Source organism: Gymnoscopelus microlampas (genome assembly GCF_963454915.1).
Source record: "Gymnoscopelus microlampas genome assembly, chromosome: 11".
NCBI lineage: Eukaryota > Metazoa > Chordata > Actinopteri > Myctophiformes > Myctophidae > Gymnoscopelus > Gymnoscopelus microlampas.
In genome coordinates this window covers 45020072-45038354 of record NC_139948.1, presented here as the reverse complement: position 1 = coordinate 45038354, position 18283 = coordinate 45020072, and the positions used below count along the sequence as shown (strand labels likewise).

Here is an 18283-nt window from a genome sequence, read left to right as displayed (position 1 = left end):
AAGGAGGTTGTGCACATCCAAACAACATTTGAAGGCAGGTGCTGGTCCCAAAACCAGATCAAACGAGAAGTAAGAAGGACCGCACAATGTGGAACCCTTGAAGTGACTTTTTATTAAGGCATCCAAAAGCGAGTCAAGTTCACAACCTGTTGATGTACGTGTATAAGCTTGGAACAATTTAAGAATGGACTGTGCCCCACCTCAAAACAATTGTCCAGTTGTCTATATATCATAAGAACTATGAGACATCATACAGTGTGGTGTCATTAATCAAGATTGATGTAGGCCTATTGTTTATTTGCACTAGGCCTATTCATTTAGGGCAATTCATTTAAATCATTGTTGCCATTGAGAGGTCAGAACTGACTTGCCCATTTTCTCACCAAAGCAGTTGTCCTGAACCGTCGATTCGACAGTATGCCCAGATATGTACAACGGGCACCCTGACAATGTGTACGACAGGTTCAACAAGTATTAAAGAACCCTTGCATCCAGAGTAAGCTGGTGTCCATTATAAAATTCAATTTATTTATATATTTACATTTTTCAAATAGTATTTAAACAGTGATTCTTCAGTTCAAGGACCCCCACGTCCCCCAGTTTACTATATGCATTATATGCCATGGACCCCCAATAACTCAGAGTTACAAATGGAACAGAGTGTACAAATAGAACCAAATGAACCCCACTTTGAGAACCATTGGTATAAAAACATAAGTGTAAAAACATGGTGTTACTTTTTTGGCCTGCAGTGCAATGTGGCTAGGCCACGCTGTAAATTATATCCATATTGTATAACCACAAGTACGAGGTGGAGAGAGGGGGGGGGGGGGAGGGCTGAGAGTGAGAGATAGACCTAGAGAGAGAGAGGCATGAAAGAGAGATGAAAGAGAAGGAGAGAGAGGGGAAAAGAGAGGGATAATGAGGCAATGTATATGATGACAGATGACAATGTCTTCCATTTTTGTCCCTATCAACCAGACCGTGAGCTGTCCCTAACAACAGGAACATCAATAATAGTAATAATAATAATAACTAGAAAAAGTGCTCCTCGGAGCACAACTCTCCGCTGTTGGGAATGTTGGGAATGTTCTATCTGTATAAGTGTCTTATCCGTCCTGTCTGTATAAGTGTCCTATCCCTCCTGTCTGTATAAGTGTCCTATCCGTCCTGTCTATGTAAGTGTCCTATCCGTCCTGTCTGTGTAAGTGTCCTATTCGTCCTGTCTGTGTAAGTGTCCTATCCAATTGTTACAGTATCCGCCATTTCTCAACCATTTCGTGATTGTTCCTGTCTTACCTCACTCTTACCAGACTTGTGTTGGGAATGTTGGGAATGTTCTAATTCTTATGTTCTAACTGTCCTATCCATCCTGTCTGTATAAGTGTCCGATCCGTCCTGTCTGTATAAGTGTCCTATCCGTCTGTATAAGTGTCCTATCCGTCCTGTCTGTGTAAGTGTCCTATCCGTCCTGTCTGTATACTGTAAGTGTCCTATCCGTCCTGTCTGTATACTGTAAGTGTCCTATCCGTCCTGTCTGTGTAAGTGTCATATCCCTCCTGTCTATGTAAGTGTCCTATCCGTCCTGTCTGTGTAAGTGTTCTATCCGTCCTGTCTGTATAAGTGTCCTATCCGTCCTGTCTGTATAAGTGTCCTATCCGTCCTGTCTGTATAAGTGTCCTATCCGTCCTGTCTGTGTACTGTAAGTGTCCTATCCGTCTGTGTAAGTGTCATATCCCTCCTGTCTATATAAGTGTCCTATCTGTCCTATCTGCCAATTATGTATCAGCCATGCAGCCATTTCGTGATAGTTCCTGTCTTACCTCACTTTGACAGTGGCAAAGACACTGTCAAAGTGACGCCATGTATTTATACAGTATTTCACCGTATTGTCACGTGTCACGTGAGGCTTGACCAATCGGTGTGTCATATTTAGAAAGTGAAAACAATACTCTCCTGCGGAGAGTAATAATAACAACAATAGACAGACCAGCAATGTGTCACCTTAATGTTGAGGCAAATCAATAGAGATCATGGACAGCAGAGGCACATATAACAGCGGTTTTACATTTGAGTGTTTTAGATCTGTTTGAAGGCCACAGTGCTGAAGTGCCACTGCACTATTTGAACCCATTAAAACCTGAGGCCGATTCAAAGAATGTCTTCTAAATCCTAACACTTCTCTGAAAATGCTGCTATATCAGTGATGTTCACACTTTTTCATGTCAAGGACCTCCAAAAGTATATGTATTTGGCTGCCGACTCCCATCTAAAAATATTTTGTTCCAGGGACCCCAAGAAGCAAAGATTTGAGTAAAAAATTTAGCTTTAAAAATATGTATATATTCAAAGATTTGCGCCAATTTTCACGATTGCAGATCTACAAGTTCACACGGCACGAAGTGACACGCTATATGAGCTTGTATATCTTCTATTTTTGAATAGCCAAAGTATAAAATAATCGTTAAAGTGGTTAAAATAAAAATGACCAATCTAAAATGACCAGTTTTAAAGGGTTAAGTACTTCCCTTAGTACATCTGCCACAGAACACGGTCGCCAATTAGTTTCAAATCATATCTTTATTATTAGATAGTACAGAGGATGTTTAGCATACAGGTCATAAGCCAGATGTGCACCAGCTATCATCAGAGGTTCTTAGAATAGAAGTGCTGAGTCATTGTGAACGTGCACTCTTGAAAATGCAGGATTCACCAGTTGATTTAGATTTGTTCCCAGTGAACACAGTGGCTAGCTCACGAGGCTGGACTTGTTCTGTCCCGTGCCTTCCATTACTATGGCAATGATAAGGTACGACACAGAGCCAATCTCCATAATCTGAAGAACATTGAAAACAAAAAAAAACTTGAGTGGTAGTTAAACACTGAGCATTTAAAAATTGACCTATAAGGACCATTTTTTTTCACTCTCAGAGTTACACAATGAGGAGTTTGCTGTAATTCTCAAGGGTGATCGAGAATTAGGCACGTTTGTTTGTGGGAGAAATGGGCCCATATGCCTCGTTTTACATTTCAGAACCCATTTTCTAATCATTAATGAACATTGAGGTGCATTATTAGCATTCAATGTACAACATTTACATTTACAGCAGACTCATTTTTCCCTCCATAATGGTTCCTAAAACACAAGATATTGTGTCAAGCATACATAAACAGACAGACAGGATTTACCCAATTTCTCCGCTCAAACGTCTTTGGAAAATAATGTATGCTTGATATGATATAGCTATTAAATACTTTACCAACTAAACTAAACTAAACAAACTTAAACATATAGCTGCCTTCCCACTTTGTAAAAGTGCCCAATTCCCCCCCTGAGTCCACTTCACAAAAGTTCCTGTATTCATTTCAAGGCCTTTCTGCTTCATCAGTTATAGAGATAGTGTTATGAGAGACAGAAGCAGAGATAGACAAGCGAGGGGAGGGCACGTAGGTCACGTAGAACACTCATGACACAAATGTAAACCCTCCATTGTTATGATTGGCTCTAACAAGCTGCCAGGCTTCCTCAAACAATGAATTGCTTGATTGTTTTGTTCAGGCTGAGGTGTTTTATAGGCATTCCACCCACACATTGTCCGTCTATTATTTGCTACAACAACCTTGTCAGAAATGTGATATCTAAAATAAATATTTAAAAAGAAAAAGAAACATGGTGCAACTGCAATTGTATGCGGTGTAACATGTACTGACGTGTGGTCATTGTATCGTATACAATGCTGGTACTCACTCAAAACCCTACAGCTGATCCAGAATGCAATGGTGCAGCAAGCCTGGTCTTCCACCTCCATACATTTTCACGTGTCTCCCCACTTCTACGTTCCCTATACAGTGGCGTCCGGTTGCTGCCCGCACCCGATTCAACACACTGGTGAGGGCCTACAAGGCAATCAAGAGCATGACCCTTATCTTTAGGACATCATCCAACCCTACACCCCTTCCCACACACTTATATCAGTTAACACAGGACATCTATACCAGTGGTTCTCAAACTTTTTCATGTCAAGGACCCCCAAATGGAAACTTATTAGCCCGCGGACCCCCATTTGAAAAGATACATTTTAAGGACCCCCAGTTTGACATGCATTAGGCCTACGGACCCCCATTTAATGGCATTTCTATCTCTGGGACCCCAATACATGTTGTAAAATCAATGTTAACTTAACTCTGAGAGTGTACAAATGGAACCAAATGGATCCGTTAGGGTCCATTTGGTTCCATTTGTACACTCTCAGAGTTACAGACCCTAAGGGTCCATTTGGTTCCTATCCATCATTTAGCTGGGGACCCCCTGGAACCCCCTCAAGTACCCCTGGGGGTCCCCGGACCCCACTTTGAGAACCAATGATCTATACCCTTCCTTTCCTACGACACCCTGGTCTCTTAGACTCCTCTCCCTCATGGCTCCCAAGCCGTGGAATGACCTCTGACACCATCACCCCCCCAACCCCCCCCCCCCCCCCCCCCCCCAAATCCGAACTGCATGCTCACTCCCCTCTCATTTATACGGTCTATGCTCACTCCCCATTTTCCACCGGAGTCTGAAAACTCACCTCTTCAGACTGCACCACACCTCATTCATTCCTTGTATCACTACTCTTTGCTTATTTTTTACGGGGTGGTTCTGAAACAGGTTAGCTGTCTATGGTCTGACGTATGTAAATTCAGGGTGTGTGTGTGTGTGTGTGTGTGTGTGTGTGTGTGTGTGTCTGGCTGGCTGGCTCCGGAGCTAATCTCGCAAAACGCTGGACCAATCAGCTCCACATTTCTTGTGCACACTGCCACTAGACTATACCATAAATCCCCACTTTTGTTCACATTATTTGTTCAAAAATTGTGAAATATTTAACTTGAACTTTTCTTAATAACTTCTGCTGATTTTCTAGATTTCTGCTGGACAACAACGTTGTCGTACTCACAGCCTATTCCACTGTTTCTCAGCGTCAGGTCCGGAGACCATCAGGGGTAAAAATGGACCATTATGGCTCTGTAACTCTGCCAGTGTACGGAACCAAATGGACCCTTACAGGTCCATATGGTTCCATTTGTACACTCTCAGTTAAATGAACACTGATTGGCCAGTGTATTGTTCAGTTCAGTTCAGTTTATTTTCAGCATTGTTTGGACAAAAACAAATACATATCTGTGTATGTGCTACAGTGCAATTTAGAACAAGAACACCACAATTTGGTGCCACGGTGGCACAGTCTCAAAAGTCCATGGTACAGGTAGTAGTCACGTTCATTTGGCATGATAAAGTGTCCCAAGATGCCGAAAGGAGGGATCAGAGAGAAGCATAGAGCTTATCAAGCGAGATTGTAGATTGGGGTCGCAGACAAAAAAGGGGGAAAACATATATAGGCCCTAATTTATATATTAAATGGGGTTTCATGGCCCGCCTATTAATGCATATAAAACTGAGGGTTCTTGAAATGAAAAAAGGTTGAGAATCACTGACCTATTCCCAGTATATTGCATCTTGGTTGTATGATTCTACTAGACTAGAGATAAAGCAAAAGCAAGTATTCTATTCTAAATTGTACTCCGTTCTCTCCGAGTCCTCTATCATTCATAGCCAGTGGTGGAAAAAGTAGCCTACTCAAATGTTTTACTGTAATGTAAAGTATCAATACTGCAATGTAGAAGTACTCTGTTACAAGTAAAAGTCTGGAATTCAAAATATACTTGAGTAAAAGAACAAAAGTATTGGTATGAAAATGTACTTAAAGTACCAAAAGTAAAATTACTAAAATGTTTGAAAATAGCAGCTCTACAAGCTCACAACGGGTCGTGATGCGACGCGTTGTGAGCTTGTAGATCGGCTATTTTCAAATAGCCTAGGTATAAAATAGGGCTAAAGTGGTCAATGTATGTTTTATAATGTAATAATGTATATCTACAAAGTAACTAGTAAATAAAGTTTTCAAATAATTGTAGTGGAGTAAAAGTACAATATTTGTCTCTGAGATGTAGTGGAGTAGAAGTAAAAGTAAAGACAATTGGAAATACTCCAGTAAAGTAGAAGTACCTCAAGTTAGTACCTCAACTTAGATACAGTACTTAAGTAAATGTACTTAGTTACTTTCCACCACTGTTCATAGCCTATCTGCTAACTAACTGGTGGTAATAAATGATGCAATGCATCATTATCATTGGCTCATTCTCATAATAACGGTGCATGTACTGTAGTAGGACTTGCGTCAGACAGTCATTGTCATCCTCTCACGTAGGGGAAGTGAAAGGGCAAAAATAGTTCATTCACTGGTTCTCTCTGCCTGGATGCAGTGAGTGAACGTCGCAGGCTTTAGGACCCAGTGCAGTGCCTCTGTTGCAGTTGTGAGCCATACAGTACATTGAGGCCGAGGGTTCCTCCAGCAACTTGTCATTATACGCGCAGCGCACAGCGTGCACAGGGCTGGAGGGAGGAGGCACACACTCACACACACACTGGAATACAGCATCATCACCAAACAGGTTGGTAAAGAAAGAAGAACACTGTGATCTTTTGTCATTAGTAATTGCATGAGAATTGCAGGTGAAAAAAGTAGTTGATTGATGATGTAGTTGATTAATGATGAGGCAGTAGTTGATTGATGATGAGGGCAGTCATTGATCATGATAGTCTGCTGATTCCTGAGTTCATTTAAAGTATTTTGTATGTAACACTCAGACTTTCCTTACAACTTAGAACAGGGGTCTGTTCAGGCCGTTTTCAGGCCAAGGACCCCCTAGCTGAGAGAGAGATGAAGCAGGGACCCCCTAATCTATATTGTATAAAATTGTGTTTCAGATTAAAGTTTTTTTTTTTACTTAGTCTGCTCTTTTTCCCCTCTACACCTAGGCCTATAGCCTCTTTGCCAAAAATAGCAGATCTACAAGCTCTCAACGCCTCGCAGTGCGAGGGTTGAGAGCTTGTAGATCTGCTATTTTCGGCTAATGTTCCCCTCAGAAAAGGAATTCTAGGGTTCAAGTGGTTAATGTAAAAAAAAAAAAATCCTATCACACAAAGATTTGGCAGACCCCCTATAGTAGCTCTGAGGACCCCCTAGGGGTCCCGGACCCCCTGTTGAAGACCCCTGACTTAGAAGCATCCCTATTCTGGTGGAAACAATCTGTGAAAATAGCATCTATAGCCTACAAGCTCAGAACGCATCACTTTGCAAAATGTTGTTTGATTGATTGATTGCTTGAATGGCCTACTTTATTAACAGTTTGCCAATAGGCCTACAGTGGTATACAATGATGCTAAAAGGATAACAAAATTCCCTAGGGGCTTTTTTCCACTGGTCCTGTGTATTGTAACTTGTGAGCTTGTAGATCTGCTCTTTTCGGTGAAGAGATTGGCCTGGGTGTAGAGGAGGGAATAGAGTCCTGGCCTAGTGGATGTATAACGATGTTATTAATTGGCAGTTAATGTCTATGGGTCAGAAGAAGCAACAGGTTTCTCTCAGGAGCAGTGCCCATGTCTATGAAATACAAAATACGAGGCTATGATACCTGTCGGAATATATAGAGTTGAGTATTATCCTAGCCCTGAAACATGACTGTCATACCATGACAGGCATTGGCCCACTTGTTCCTGGTTTTAGATTTTTTGACATTTACAACTCTCACATGTAGCCTACATAAGCGTTCAGATTTCAAATATAAAGTGCTCACCCCCATGCCACGGATGTAACAAGTTGAGACGGCAAAGGTCTAAGACCTGTATATTCTGTATTGTTCAATAAAAAGCATTTTAATCCGATCGGCGGATTTTTTTGGTAAATATCAGAGTGCAATACACCTCCCAACCAAAAGTGTCGCATAGTTGAAAGCATCGGAGAAAATTCGGAGAAAATGGCCGGTGATCGGATTAAAAAGCTTTTTATTGAACAATACGGAATATACAGGTACTTAGACCTTGACCGGCTCAACTTGTTACATCCGTGGCATGTGGATCAGCACTTTATATTTGAAATCTGAGCGTTTATGTACATGTGAAAGTTGTAAATGTAAAAAAATAAATTGAAAACCAGGAACAAGTGGTTCCATGACGCTTGTGACAGACGAGTGTCATGTGAAGCATGGCTAAGTATAGACTAAAACGTTTGAAGTCACTGACTGGCTGTTGTTGGCTGATGAAGACCATGGGGCATCCACGCAGCAGCATTGGTTCTTCTGACTTCTGAGTTTGTTGGGGATTTGTTATATTTGTAATTTTTTAAGGCATTTCTATTTTTGACCAGAGTGGAAATCCGACAAGAACATGCACGATGGCAAATTATGGCCCAAATGCAAGCATAGCTACATGATAATACTATAATATTTTGTGTTACGTCACATGTTGCAGGTCTGTATGAGGCCATGGTCTGGTGCTCAAGGGAATATTGACTGAGTTACCAGGCATGGCATGCTTTGTTTAGGCTGGTCACGTTGCAACATGGATAAGAAGGCCCCCCTGTTACCTGGAGACTCAGGACTGCTCTTTCTTTACGGCCACTAAACCTCAGTCAACAATTCAGCCTAGTTTTCACTGAGGTGATTTTGATTGTCTTAAATGAAGCAACAAGTTCATTATGTGTAGCCTCTGTTTCTCAATGTAGGGTCTGAGGACTACCAGGGGTCAGAATGAGCCCTTACGGGTCTGTAACTCTGAGAGTGTAGTTCCATTTTGTCTCTCAGCGAAGTGAGGATTTTACCTTGTAGATTGGGGTTCCAGAGATAATTTTGTATCAAATGGGGGTCCATCATGGCCTAATGCATATCAAACCGGGTCCGGTCCTTGAAATGAAAAATCACTGGCCTAATTACCCAAGCAACAAGCAATGATCATCACTCTTTGAATGAATAGTTTATTTCTTTTTACAGAACATGAATAGATATGCTTAGTAATCTATCATTTCTGACGGGCATTTTCCACATGAAAATGAAAACCGCAAAAATCATTCTCATCCCGTACAAAAGTGGTGACTTTTTCTCTTTTGAAATCTCGGGGAAAAGGGGATCTATTTCGACCTCACTCTGACTGTTCATGCACTCTCAGAGAATGATGGCTAACAGGATGCGGGGGCCCTCAGATAGATGTCATGATTGGAGATTTTATAGTTTTTTTAATAATAAAATGCTGTAATATTGAACAGAGGTCCACCACAACACTATAAAATGTTATTGTGTCATGATTTATTCAGCAAATTGCATTTTCGTTCTCTTTTGAGTCAGCATTTCTTCTTCTTCTTGTGTGTGTGTGTGTGTGTGTGTGTGTGTGTGTGTGTGTGTGTGTGTGTGTGTGTGTGTGTGTGTGTGTGTGTGTGTGTGTGTGTGTGTGTGTGTGTGTGTGTGTGTGTGTGTGTGTGTGTGTGTGTGTGTGTGTGTGTGTGTGTGTGTGTGTTTGTGTGTGTCTGTGCGATAGCCTAAAAACGTACTGCTTCCATTCCTAGTACAATAGCCTACATTGTCATTTATTGTATGAAAACAGTTTCTGTCTCTCTCTGACTCACTGCAAGGAGGAATGAAGCTATGGGGAAATCATGGGGAAATGGTCTGTCTGCGTGCATGCGTATGTGTGTGTGCGCATGCGTGCGCGCGCACGCGTGTGTGTGTTTTGTATTCTATTACTATACTTGTGAGGACCAAATGTCCCCTCAAGTATTAGTAGGACATGATAAATAGATGCTGTGAGGACCATCTTCCTGGTCCCCACAAGAAAAAAATGTTGTTTTGTGGTTGAAAATAGATTTTTAGAGATAAATTTACTTCTAGAAAAAGATTCAGGTTGGGGTTAGGATTAGGATTAGGCATGTAGAGGTTAGGTTTAGGGGTTGGAGTTAGAGTTAAACATGATTTATACATGCCAGTCTGTCATGCACCGAAAAATAGCCGATCTACAAGCTCACAACGCGTTGCAGCGTAACGCGTTGTGAGCTTGTAGATCTGCTATTTTTCGGCTCTAGGCTTACAGTTAAAAATGCCAAAATGATCTCACAAGTATAGTAATAAAAACGTGTGTGTCCGTCCGTCATGGCCGTGATGTGTGGCCGTGGTTCTAAAAGCCATCCTCGCCCCACATACTCAGTGAAACTGTAAATCTTTGGGGCCCGGTGCGTTTCCTCCCAGGCTACCTCGCTGGCCATTACATGATTAGTGTAATGGACGCGTGCATGCAGGCTACTCCTACAGGCCTCTTCTTTAGCAAATGTTGTTATCCAGGAATCAGACAAAAAAATGTGCACGGTAACATTCTCGTTAATTTAGTTACAAATGGATAGGTTAACACTGAGGATCTTCCTATGTGATATAAAATAAGAGCATTAACCACATAGCATAGCTTTTCTGTGGGCGAACATTCAACGAAAATAGCTGAGCTATATACAGTAGGTAGATCGGCTATTTTCAGTGGAGATATAGTGTCGACGAGTGGGACAAGAAGGGGGCCTAGTATAGAGCCCAGAGGAACTCCGGTCAATGAAGTAGGCTAGGGTTTAATTGGTTAAAAGAAAAGGTTCATGAAATGTTCATCGAAATATTTACAGTCTAAAATTTTCGCTGAAACCCTCGTGCAGGGACAGGACAGGATGCAGGTGAGGGAATCAGTGTCTTGCTCGAGGACAGTTTGGCCGTGTGTTTGGCTGACGTGGGCATTGAACCAGCCACCCAGTCTGTGTCCCCCGTCAGAAAAGGGAATGAGGAAGAACTCACACATCAAGTCCCAAGGGCACTTTTTGGGTACAATAAACTTTCTTTTTTAACTGGAGCCCAACAGTGTGTCATCAGAAAAGGGAGCCTGGCTGACCCACACTGGTTCACATGTCAGGTCCATGCCTCAGCCTGTGTGGAGGTTCAATCAATGGAGTCAGGTTAGGTCTGTAAGGGAGGAGGGAATGATTTATCTTCCCTGACGGAGTTCACCCCATCCTGACTGACACATCATTGTGAAGAGTGGGTTTTAACCGTCATGTACTCACTCCTGTGTCCCTATTCTGGGGGGCGAACATTCGGCGAAAATAACCAAACTACAAGCTCACAACGCATCGCAACATGACGCATTGCTAGCTAGTTGATTGTTTAATTGCAGGTGAAAATTTCAGCAAAGACAAGGGGAAAAAAAGGACGAGACCAAGTATAGACCCCTGGGGGACCCCGGTCAACAAAGTATATTGGGGGTTCAAGAGTGTATCACTTCTGATTCAACCACGATACTAACCGTTCACTGTTGTTGTTGTTGTTGTTTTCTCCTCAGCCTCGCTGTCACAAGCCCTTAGAATAGAGGATCATGGGAGGTGTGGCACTGGACGACAGTCCGACCGGGGTGAAGGCCCCAGACGGGGGATGGGGCTGGGCGGTGCTGTTTGGAGGTTTCATCATCACAGGGTTCTCCTACGCCTTCCCCAAGACCATGAGCGTCTTCTTCCATGACCTGATGCACGAGTTCGGGGTGGGGTACAGCGACTGTGCCTGGATCTCCTCCCTGCTGCTGGCCATGCTCTACGGCTCGGGTACACGCACACGGACACGCACACGCACGCGCACACACACACACACACACACACACACACACACACACACACACACACACACACACGCACAAATACAGTGGCGTGCACAGACATTTTGAGGGGCAGTTGCTCAAGTAATTTATACTTTTTTTGTTTACTTGGTCTGCTCTTTTTTCCCTCTACACCTATACCTCTTTGCCAAAAATAGCCGATCTACAAGCCCACAACGCCTCGCAGCGCGAAGCGTTGTGGGCTTGTAGATCTGCTATTTTTGGCTAAAGTTCTCCTCAGAAAAGGGATGGTAGGTTTCGAGTGGTTATGGTAAAAAGAAAAATCGTATCACATAAAGATTTGGCGGACCCCCTGTAGTAACTCTGAGGACCCCCTAGGGGTCCCAGACCCCCTGTTGAAGACCCTGCTGTAAACTGAAAAAAATACACTTTTTTATTTATTTTTCAAAAGGGCACTTCTGGTCAAGAGGGCAAAGGGCAGGTGCTCTAGCACCACCTAGAGTCTATCTGTGCACGTCCCTGAGCAAATATAGTCACAACATACAAGCCTGACTGTTGTGACTATGTTTTGTGCATGCAGTAGTGGGAGACGTAGTCAGATTTGCAAAGTAACTTGTAACTACAGCTGTCAAATAAATGTAGTAAAATGTACAACATAAAGTATTTAATCTTTTTTTATGCATTAAGAATGGATATTTACCAATCATGGGTCCCGACCATTAACAGTGGATTAACACAGCCTGACTGTTGTTGTGTGCGTATTGTGCGTCTTGTGCAACAGGTCCTCTGAGCAGCGCCATGGTGAACCGGTTCGGCTGCCGCCCGGTGATGATGGTGGGCGGTCTGTTCGCCTCCCTGGGGATGATCTTGGCCTCGTTTGCGTCCAGCATCTTCCACATCTACCTCTGTGTCGGAGTCATCACAGGTCAAGTGACCCTGCAGGATTACTTTAAGTAAAAGTAGCAATACCACAATGTAGAAATACTCTGTTACAAGTAAAAGGTCTGTGTTCAAAATGTTACTTGAGTAAAAGTACAAAAGTAAAGTACCAAAAGTAAAAGTACTAAAATGTTTGAAAATAGCACATCTGCAAGCTCACCACGCATCGCGATGTGGCGCGTTGTGAGCTTGTAGATCGAGCTATAAGATCGGGATAAAATAATTTATATATTTCTTAGTTCAACTGCTGTAGGCATTTATGAATGCATCCAGTGTGGCATCACAATAAAATTAGGCACAATTTGTTAATTCCATGACAGGAGATTATGTGATGTTGTTACCTGACTAGTTTAGTTCTGGTGAAAATATCTAGCCGGTTGATATCTATCGGTTGATATCGAAATCGGAAATTAAGAGTTGGACAATATCGGAAAATCGGATATTGGCAAAAAAAGAAGCCAATATCGGACCTCCCTAAACGTACGTGTTCTTCCTGTTGTCCTGCAGGTCTTGGTCTGGCGCTGAACTTCCAGCCCTCTCTCATCATGCTCAACCGCTACTTCGACGAGAAGCGTCCGCTGGCCAACGGGCTGTCGGCGGCCGGCAGCCCCGTGGCTCTGTGCTGCCTCTCCCCGCTGGCCCAGCTCCTCACCCACAGCTACGGCTGGAGGGGCGGCTTCCTCATCCTGGGGGGCATCCTGTTCAACTGCTGCGCCTGCGCGGCCCTTATGAGGCCCCTGGTCGGCCCCAAGACCGCCAAGGCTCTCGCCGAGGAGGACGACGAAGGGAAGGAGGCGGCAGCGAAGCCCAAACGCAAGCTGCTGGACTTCTCCGTGTTCAGAGACCGCGGGTTCGTCATCTACACGGTGGCGGCCTCCATCATGGTGATAGGCCTGTTCGTTCCGCCGGTGTTCGTGGTGAGCTACGCCAAGGAGCTGGGCTACGAGGACACCAAGTCGGCCCTGCTGCTCACCATCCTGGGCGCCGTCGACATCTTCTCGCGCCCCACGTGCGGCTGGATCGCCGGGCTGAAGTGGGTCCGGCCTCGCTGCGTCTACTTCTTCAGCGCCTCCATGCTCTTCAACGGAGTCGCCGACCTGGTGGGATCTCAGGTGAGAAGAGGTTTCCTGAAAATGATGGAGCTGGTGGTTTTACCTATTTTACCCATTAAGACCTGAAGCCGATTTCTACAAAATGTCTTCTAACTCCCAACAGTTTTCTGAAAACTCTATGTTTCTATATTAGTGGTTCTCAAACTTTTTAATGTCAAGGACCCCCAAAATGATATGTATTTGGCCGCATACCCCCATCTCAAAATATGTTGTTCCAGGGACCCCCAGAAGCAAAGATTTGAGTTAAACATCTTCGCTTTAAAAGAATATAAATATATTAATTTGCACACATTTTCTCGATTTTTCAAAAATAGCAGATCTGCAAGCTCGTAGCGCGGCACTCATGAGCCTGTAGATCTGCTATTTTTGAATAGCCAAAGTGTAAAATAATGCTTTTTAGTTCAAATGAAAAAGTGACACAGATTCTTCTTCAAGTCTTAATGGGTTAAGAGTTTAGGGTCGGTCTGACATTAGGAATACACTGCAAGGAGGCTTGTCTAATAAAAAATAAAAAGGTGAGGAAAAACTGGAAGTTAATCATGAAAACATAAGTCTGTCATATTATAGTATGTTGTAAACATGTAAATATATCAAATATTATGTTTTCGTGAAGTAATAAAAGTAGTTTGTGAGCACTGTTTAAATTTGAAAGGGGTTAGTGTTACGTAAACCAGAACCTGCTATGACACTACTAATAAACATTATGATTGAGTCACTAGGCATTATGGTCTGTGCAAAACCAACACAATGACAACATTCTGTCTAACACCTAATTTTCTCATGACAAGCTTAAAAGATTGAGTTTTCATACTCATTATGTCTCTTGACCGCATCATAGGTTGACAAAATCAGTGGATGAAGTAATGAATTAGCCTTAATTCCCTTCTGGTTGCAGGCTACGAACTACGGAGGTCTGACGGCCTTCTGTATCTTCTTCGGCATCTCCTACGGTATGGTGGGCGCGCTCCAGTTTGAGGTCCTCATGGCCATCGTTGGCACGGAGAAGTTCTCCAGTGCCATTGGTCTAGTGCTGCTCATGGAGGCCATGGCTGTGCTGGTGGGCCCACCCGGCGCTGGTAAGAACACATCAAAACCACTGGGGAAAAAAACATACTATTTATTTTAATGGTGTTTCTGCTTTAAATGGATATTTCACTTTAAAACATGTTTGGGGTCAATTTAACAATAGTTGCTCGATTCAGTATTTAGATAGTTGACACGCCCCCTTCTTATACAAGCCCATTGTAACTTCAAACTCCATTTAACCATGATAGATTAATTGTAGGGATGTCCGATATTATCGGCCTCCCGATATTATCGGCCGATATTAGCATAAAAATTGATATCGGGAAAATATCGGTATCGGTTTAAAAAAATATATATATATATTTTTTTGCTTTATAAATAAGTTACAGGAGTTCTTAATGTATATGGTGTGTGTGATATGAAATTTGAGCTTACCCTAATCACAATAATCCCCGCATATATCGGTATCGGTTGATATCGGTATCGGTAATTAAGAGTTGGACAATATCGGTATATCGGTTATCGGTAAAAAAGCCAATATCGGACAACCCTAATTAATTGAAAACACATGTCCTTGGTTCTGGTGACTGACATTGTCCTTCTAATTGTGTTTTCAATTACCTTTTTCATTCATTTTTTATATTTTTTTGGTAAAATGACAAAAATAAAATAAAATGAAATAAATGAAAAATAAAATTGAAAAAAACACAGCCCCTCACATATTTGAAGGACAATATCAGTCGCCAGAACCAAGGACATGTGTTTTCAATTAATCTAACATGGTTATTGTAAAGTTGGCCGGATGGTCAAGGCTCCAAGAATCAACAAAGTCCAAGAACGTAGATTTTTGGTATTTTATTTACCTCCAAAACTAGGAATCAGCCCCATGCAGGAGTGTAACAGTCAAGGTCTGAGGCAAATAATACTACTTCAAAAATAAATACTGGCCACAAATACACTTCCAAAAACCAACAATAAGAAATAAACACTTGATAACTAAACTAAGGAAAAACAAAACAAAACCAAGAACTAAAGATACTAAAACAGGCAATGCCTTTTGACTCAAGGGCCTGGCAGCTCTCCCCTGGTGCTGTCTCCTTAACAGCTACAAGCAAACTGAGCATTTCACTCAGAGCATTCTCCACTCTACAATTCCAGCCTCCCTAATTATATACCAGGTAAGTCCCACCCACAATTAGTAACTGGCATCCTCATCAACTCAAACAAAGCAAATATGGCCCATGAGTTAGGCTACGCAATTACAGATTTTCTGAGCCAACTTGAAATGCATTTCTAGGCATCAAATAATTCACAAAACAATGACCATAAAATTAGACCAGTGGTTCTCAAACTTTTTCATGTCAAGGACCCCCAAATTGACCCTTATTAGCCCGCGGACCCCCATTTGAAAAGATATGCCAGGGACCCCCATAAGAGAACATTTTTACGGCTCTAGCAGTGATTCTCAACCATTTTAATTTCAAGGACCCCCAGTTTGACATGCATTAGGCCACGGACCCCCATTTAATGGCATTTCTATCTCTGGGACCCCAATTTATATTGTAAAATCAATGTTAATTTAACTCTGAGTGTGTACGGGTCCATTTGGTTCCATTTGTACACTCTCAGAGTTACAGACCCATAAGGGTCCATTTGGTTCCTAACTATCCATCATTTAGCTGGGGACCCCCGTGGAACTCCCTCAAGGACCCCTGGGGGTCCCCGGACCCCACTTTGAGAACCAATGAATTAGACGATACAGAACATATAGAATAGCCTGCAACACTGGGTGCTGAACAGACACACCTCCCAGACAGCTTGATGACAGTCAATTATTAGAAGCAGCTGTGCAGTGTGTGCTTGTAATGTCCAGTTTTACACTGTGGAGTCCTTAGTGTCTATAGGGCACGGGTTGCCCCGTGACAGTTATAATGGAGTTTGAAGTTGCAATGGGTTTGTCTGATAAAATGAACATCAAATATCTAAATACTGAATGAAGCAACTATCACAATAACTATATCGTTCACCATTAGTATTTCTTATAGTTGTGGTCAGGGGCGCCGATATTTAAAAGCTCTAGCGGGTGCTGCGCTCGTGCATGTGCGCGAAAAATTTTGCGGGTTTTGGTCGGATAATTGACTTTTTTGGGGGGGTTTTGTAACTTTATTTCGGTTAATTCGGTTGTTCAGTGGCGATCTGAACCAGGCGATCTGATTTTGAAAAATAATTTTTAAAAAAAACTTTTTTTTTTCTTTTTTGACCAGCACCCAGTGGGTGCTCCTCACCCGCAGTGGGTGCTTTAGCCCCGGGGCACCCACGTTATCGGCGCCCTTGGTTGTGGTGTGAACGCTACCATCCACTTGACATTTTTTTAAACTATAATTTCATAGTTATCGTTATAGTTATAGTGCTCATTGTGAACGGCCCTTGATGGCGATATTATGCAAGTTTTAATGTCTGGCACAGTCGTACTGGATGGTCGTAACTAACTGGGTAGAGAGGCCATGTGGTAAGTAATCAGAATTTCACCCGTTCACCTACCCGGCCTATGTGTCAAAGTGTCCCTGAGCAAGACACTTACACCCTGACCGCTCCTCCCTGGGTGCTCTATCCATGATGACCATCTGAGCAGCCATCAGCTGGGTGAAGCTGAAACTGAATATCCTCGTTTTTAATAAAAAAAAACAAATCAAATCTCCTGTTGCTGGCCATATCTTGCGCCTCCTCTGTGCTCTCAATCAGCTTTCAGTCCATTTCCCTTGAATCTCCTTCCTCTGTTGCAACGGCGGGAGAAGCCTATCAACGCGAGTCCATAGAGAGAGAGCACAGCAGGAATTTAAAGCCACGTTGCGCTGCCATTGCATCAGCAAGAGGACAGCAATGAGGAATTCTTGGCCCCTGAGAATAGTCAGTCAAGCACTTCCTCTCAGGATGATACAAATCCTGAGTCCTTCTGTAGGTTTGGCTGACCCCAACCACAACCATGGCCCTAACCACAACCACCTCAAACATAAACATAAACCATGGACATAAACAAGAACAAACAGTTCATTGTGGGGCTTGTTGAGGTCAGTTTGTTGCCTGGGAGTAAGGGGCGATAAGAGGATACGTTCAGGGCAAGAAAGTCCCTTAACAGAGAAGACTGGTGTCTCCTGAGTCCTGACCACTTGATCACTTGAGAGTCTAGCAGTGGAATGACTTTAATGGACATTACATTAGATAGGGAGCAAAGAGGGAGTAAAAGATGATTATGAGCTGAATAAGAACCTGAGGTGTGTGTGTGTGTGTGTGTGTGTGTGTGTGTGTGTGTGTGTGTGTGTGTGTGTGTGTGTGTGTGTGTGTGTGCGTGCGTGTGTGCGTGTGTGCGTGTGTGCGTGTGTGTGTGTGTGTGTGTGGTACTGTAAGTGTCAGTGAACCTTTTGGGTGGAAACAAACCAGCTGTTGCAGGTTGTACATACTGTACAGTTACACTGACTGAGCACAACATGTAGCTTCTAAATCCATCTCTTTGCCCCTCTTCTAAGAATGTTATGGCACCAAAGCCACCAGAGCACACAACATAACAAAATATGTTGTTTGGGGGGACGGTGGGGGCGAAGAAAAACAAGGAAAAAAACAGGAAATATAAAAATGCTGCTACAGAAAACAACTATGCAATCAAAAGCAGAACTGTCCAAAATCCTTTTCAACTGCACGTCCTTTG

General features: G+C 42.8%; 1 protein-coding gene across 1 annotated transcript in view; it reads left to right on the top strand.

The window, feature by feature from the left end:
* Window positions 1–11269: 11269 nt before the first annotated feature.
* slc16a3a (solute carrier family 16 member 3a) overlaps window positions 11270–18283 on the top strand; it is a gene marked incomplete at both ends in the record, with an annotated part of 8381 nt that continues 1367 nt past the window's right edge. The window contains 4 exons of the mRNA XM_084070793.1: window positions 11270–11492; window positions 12285–12428; window positions 12950–13554; window positions 14450–14630. Of these exons, the coding sequence (XP_083926919.1) occupies window positions 11270–11492; window positions 12285–12428; window positions 12950–13554; window positions 14450–14630 (1153 nt within the window). The remainder of the gene's footprint in view (window positions 11493–12284; window positions 12429–12949; window positions 13555–14449; window positions 14631–18283) is intronic.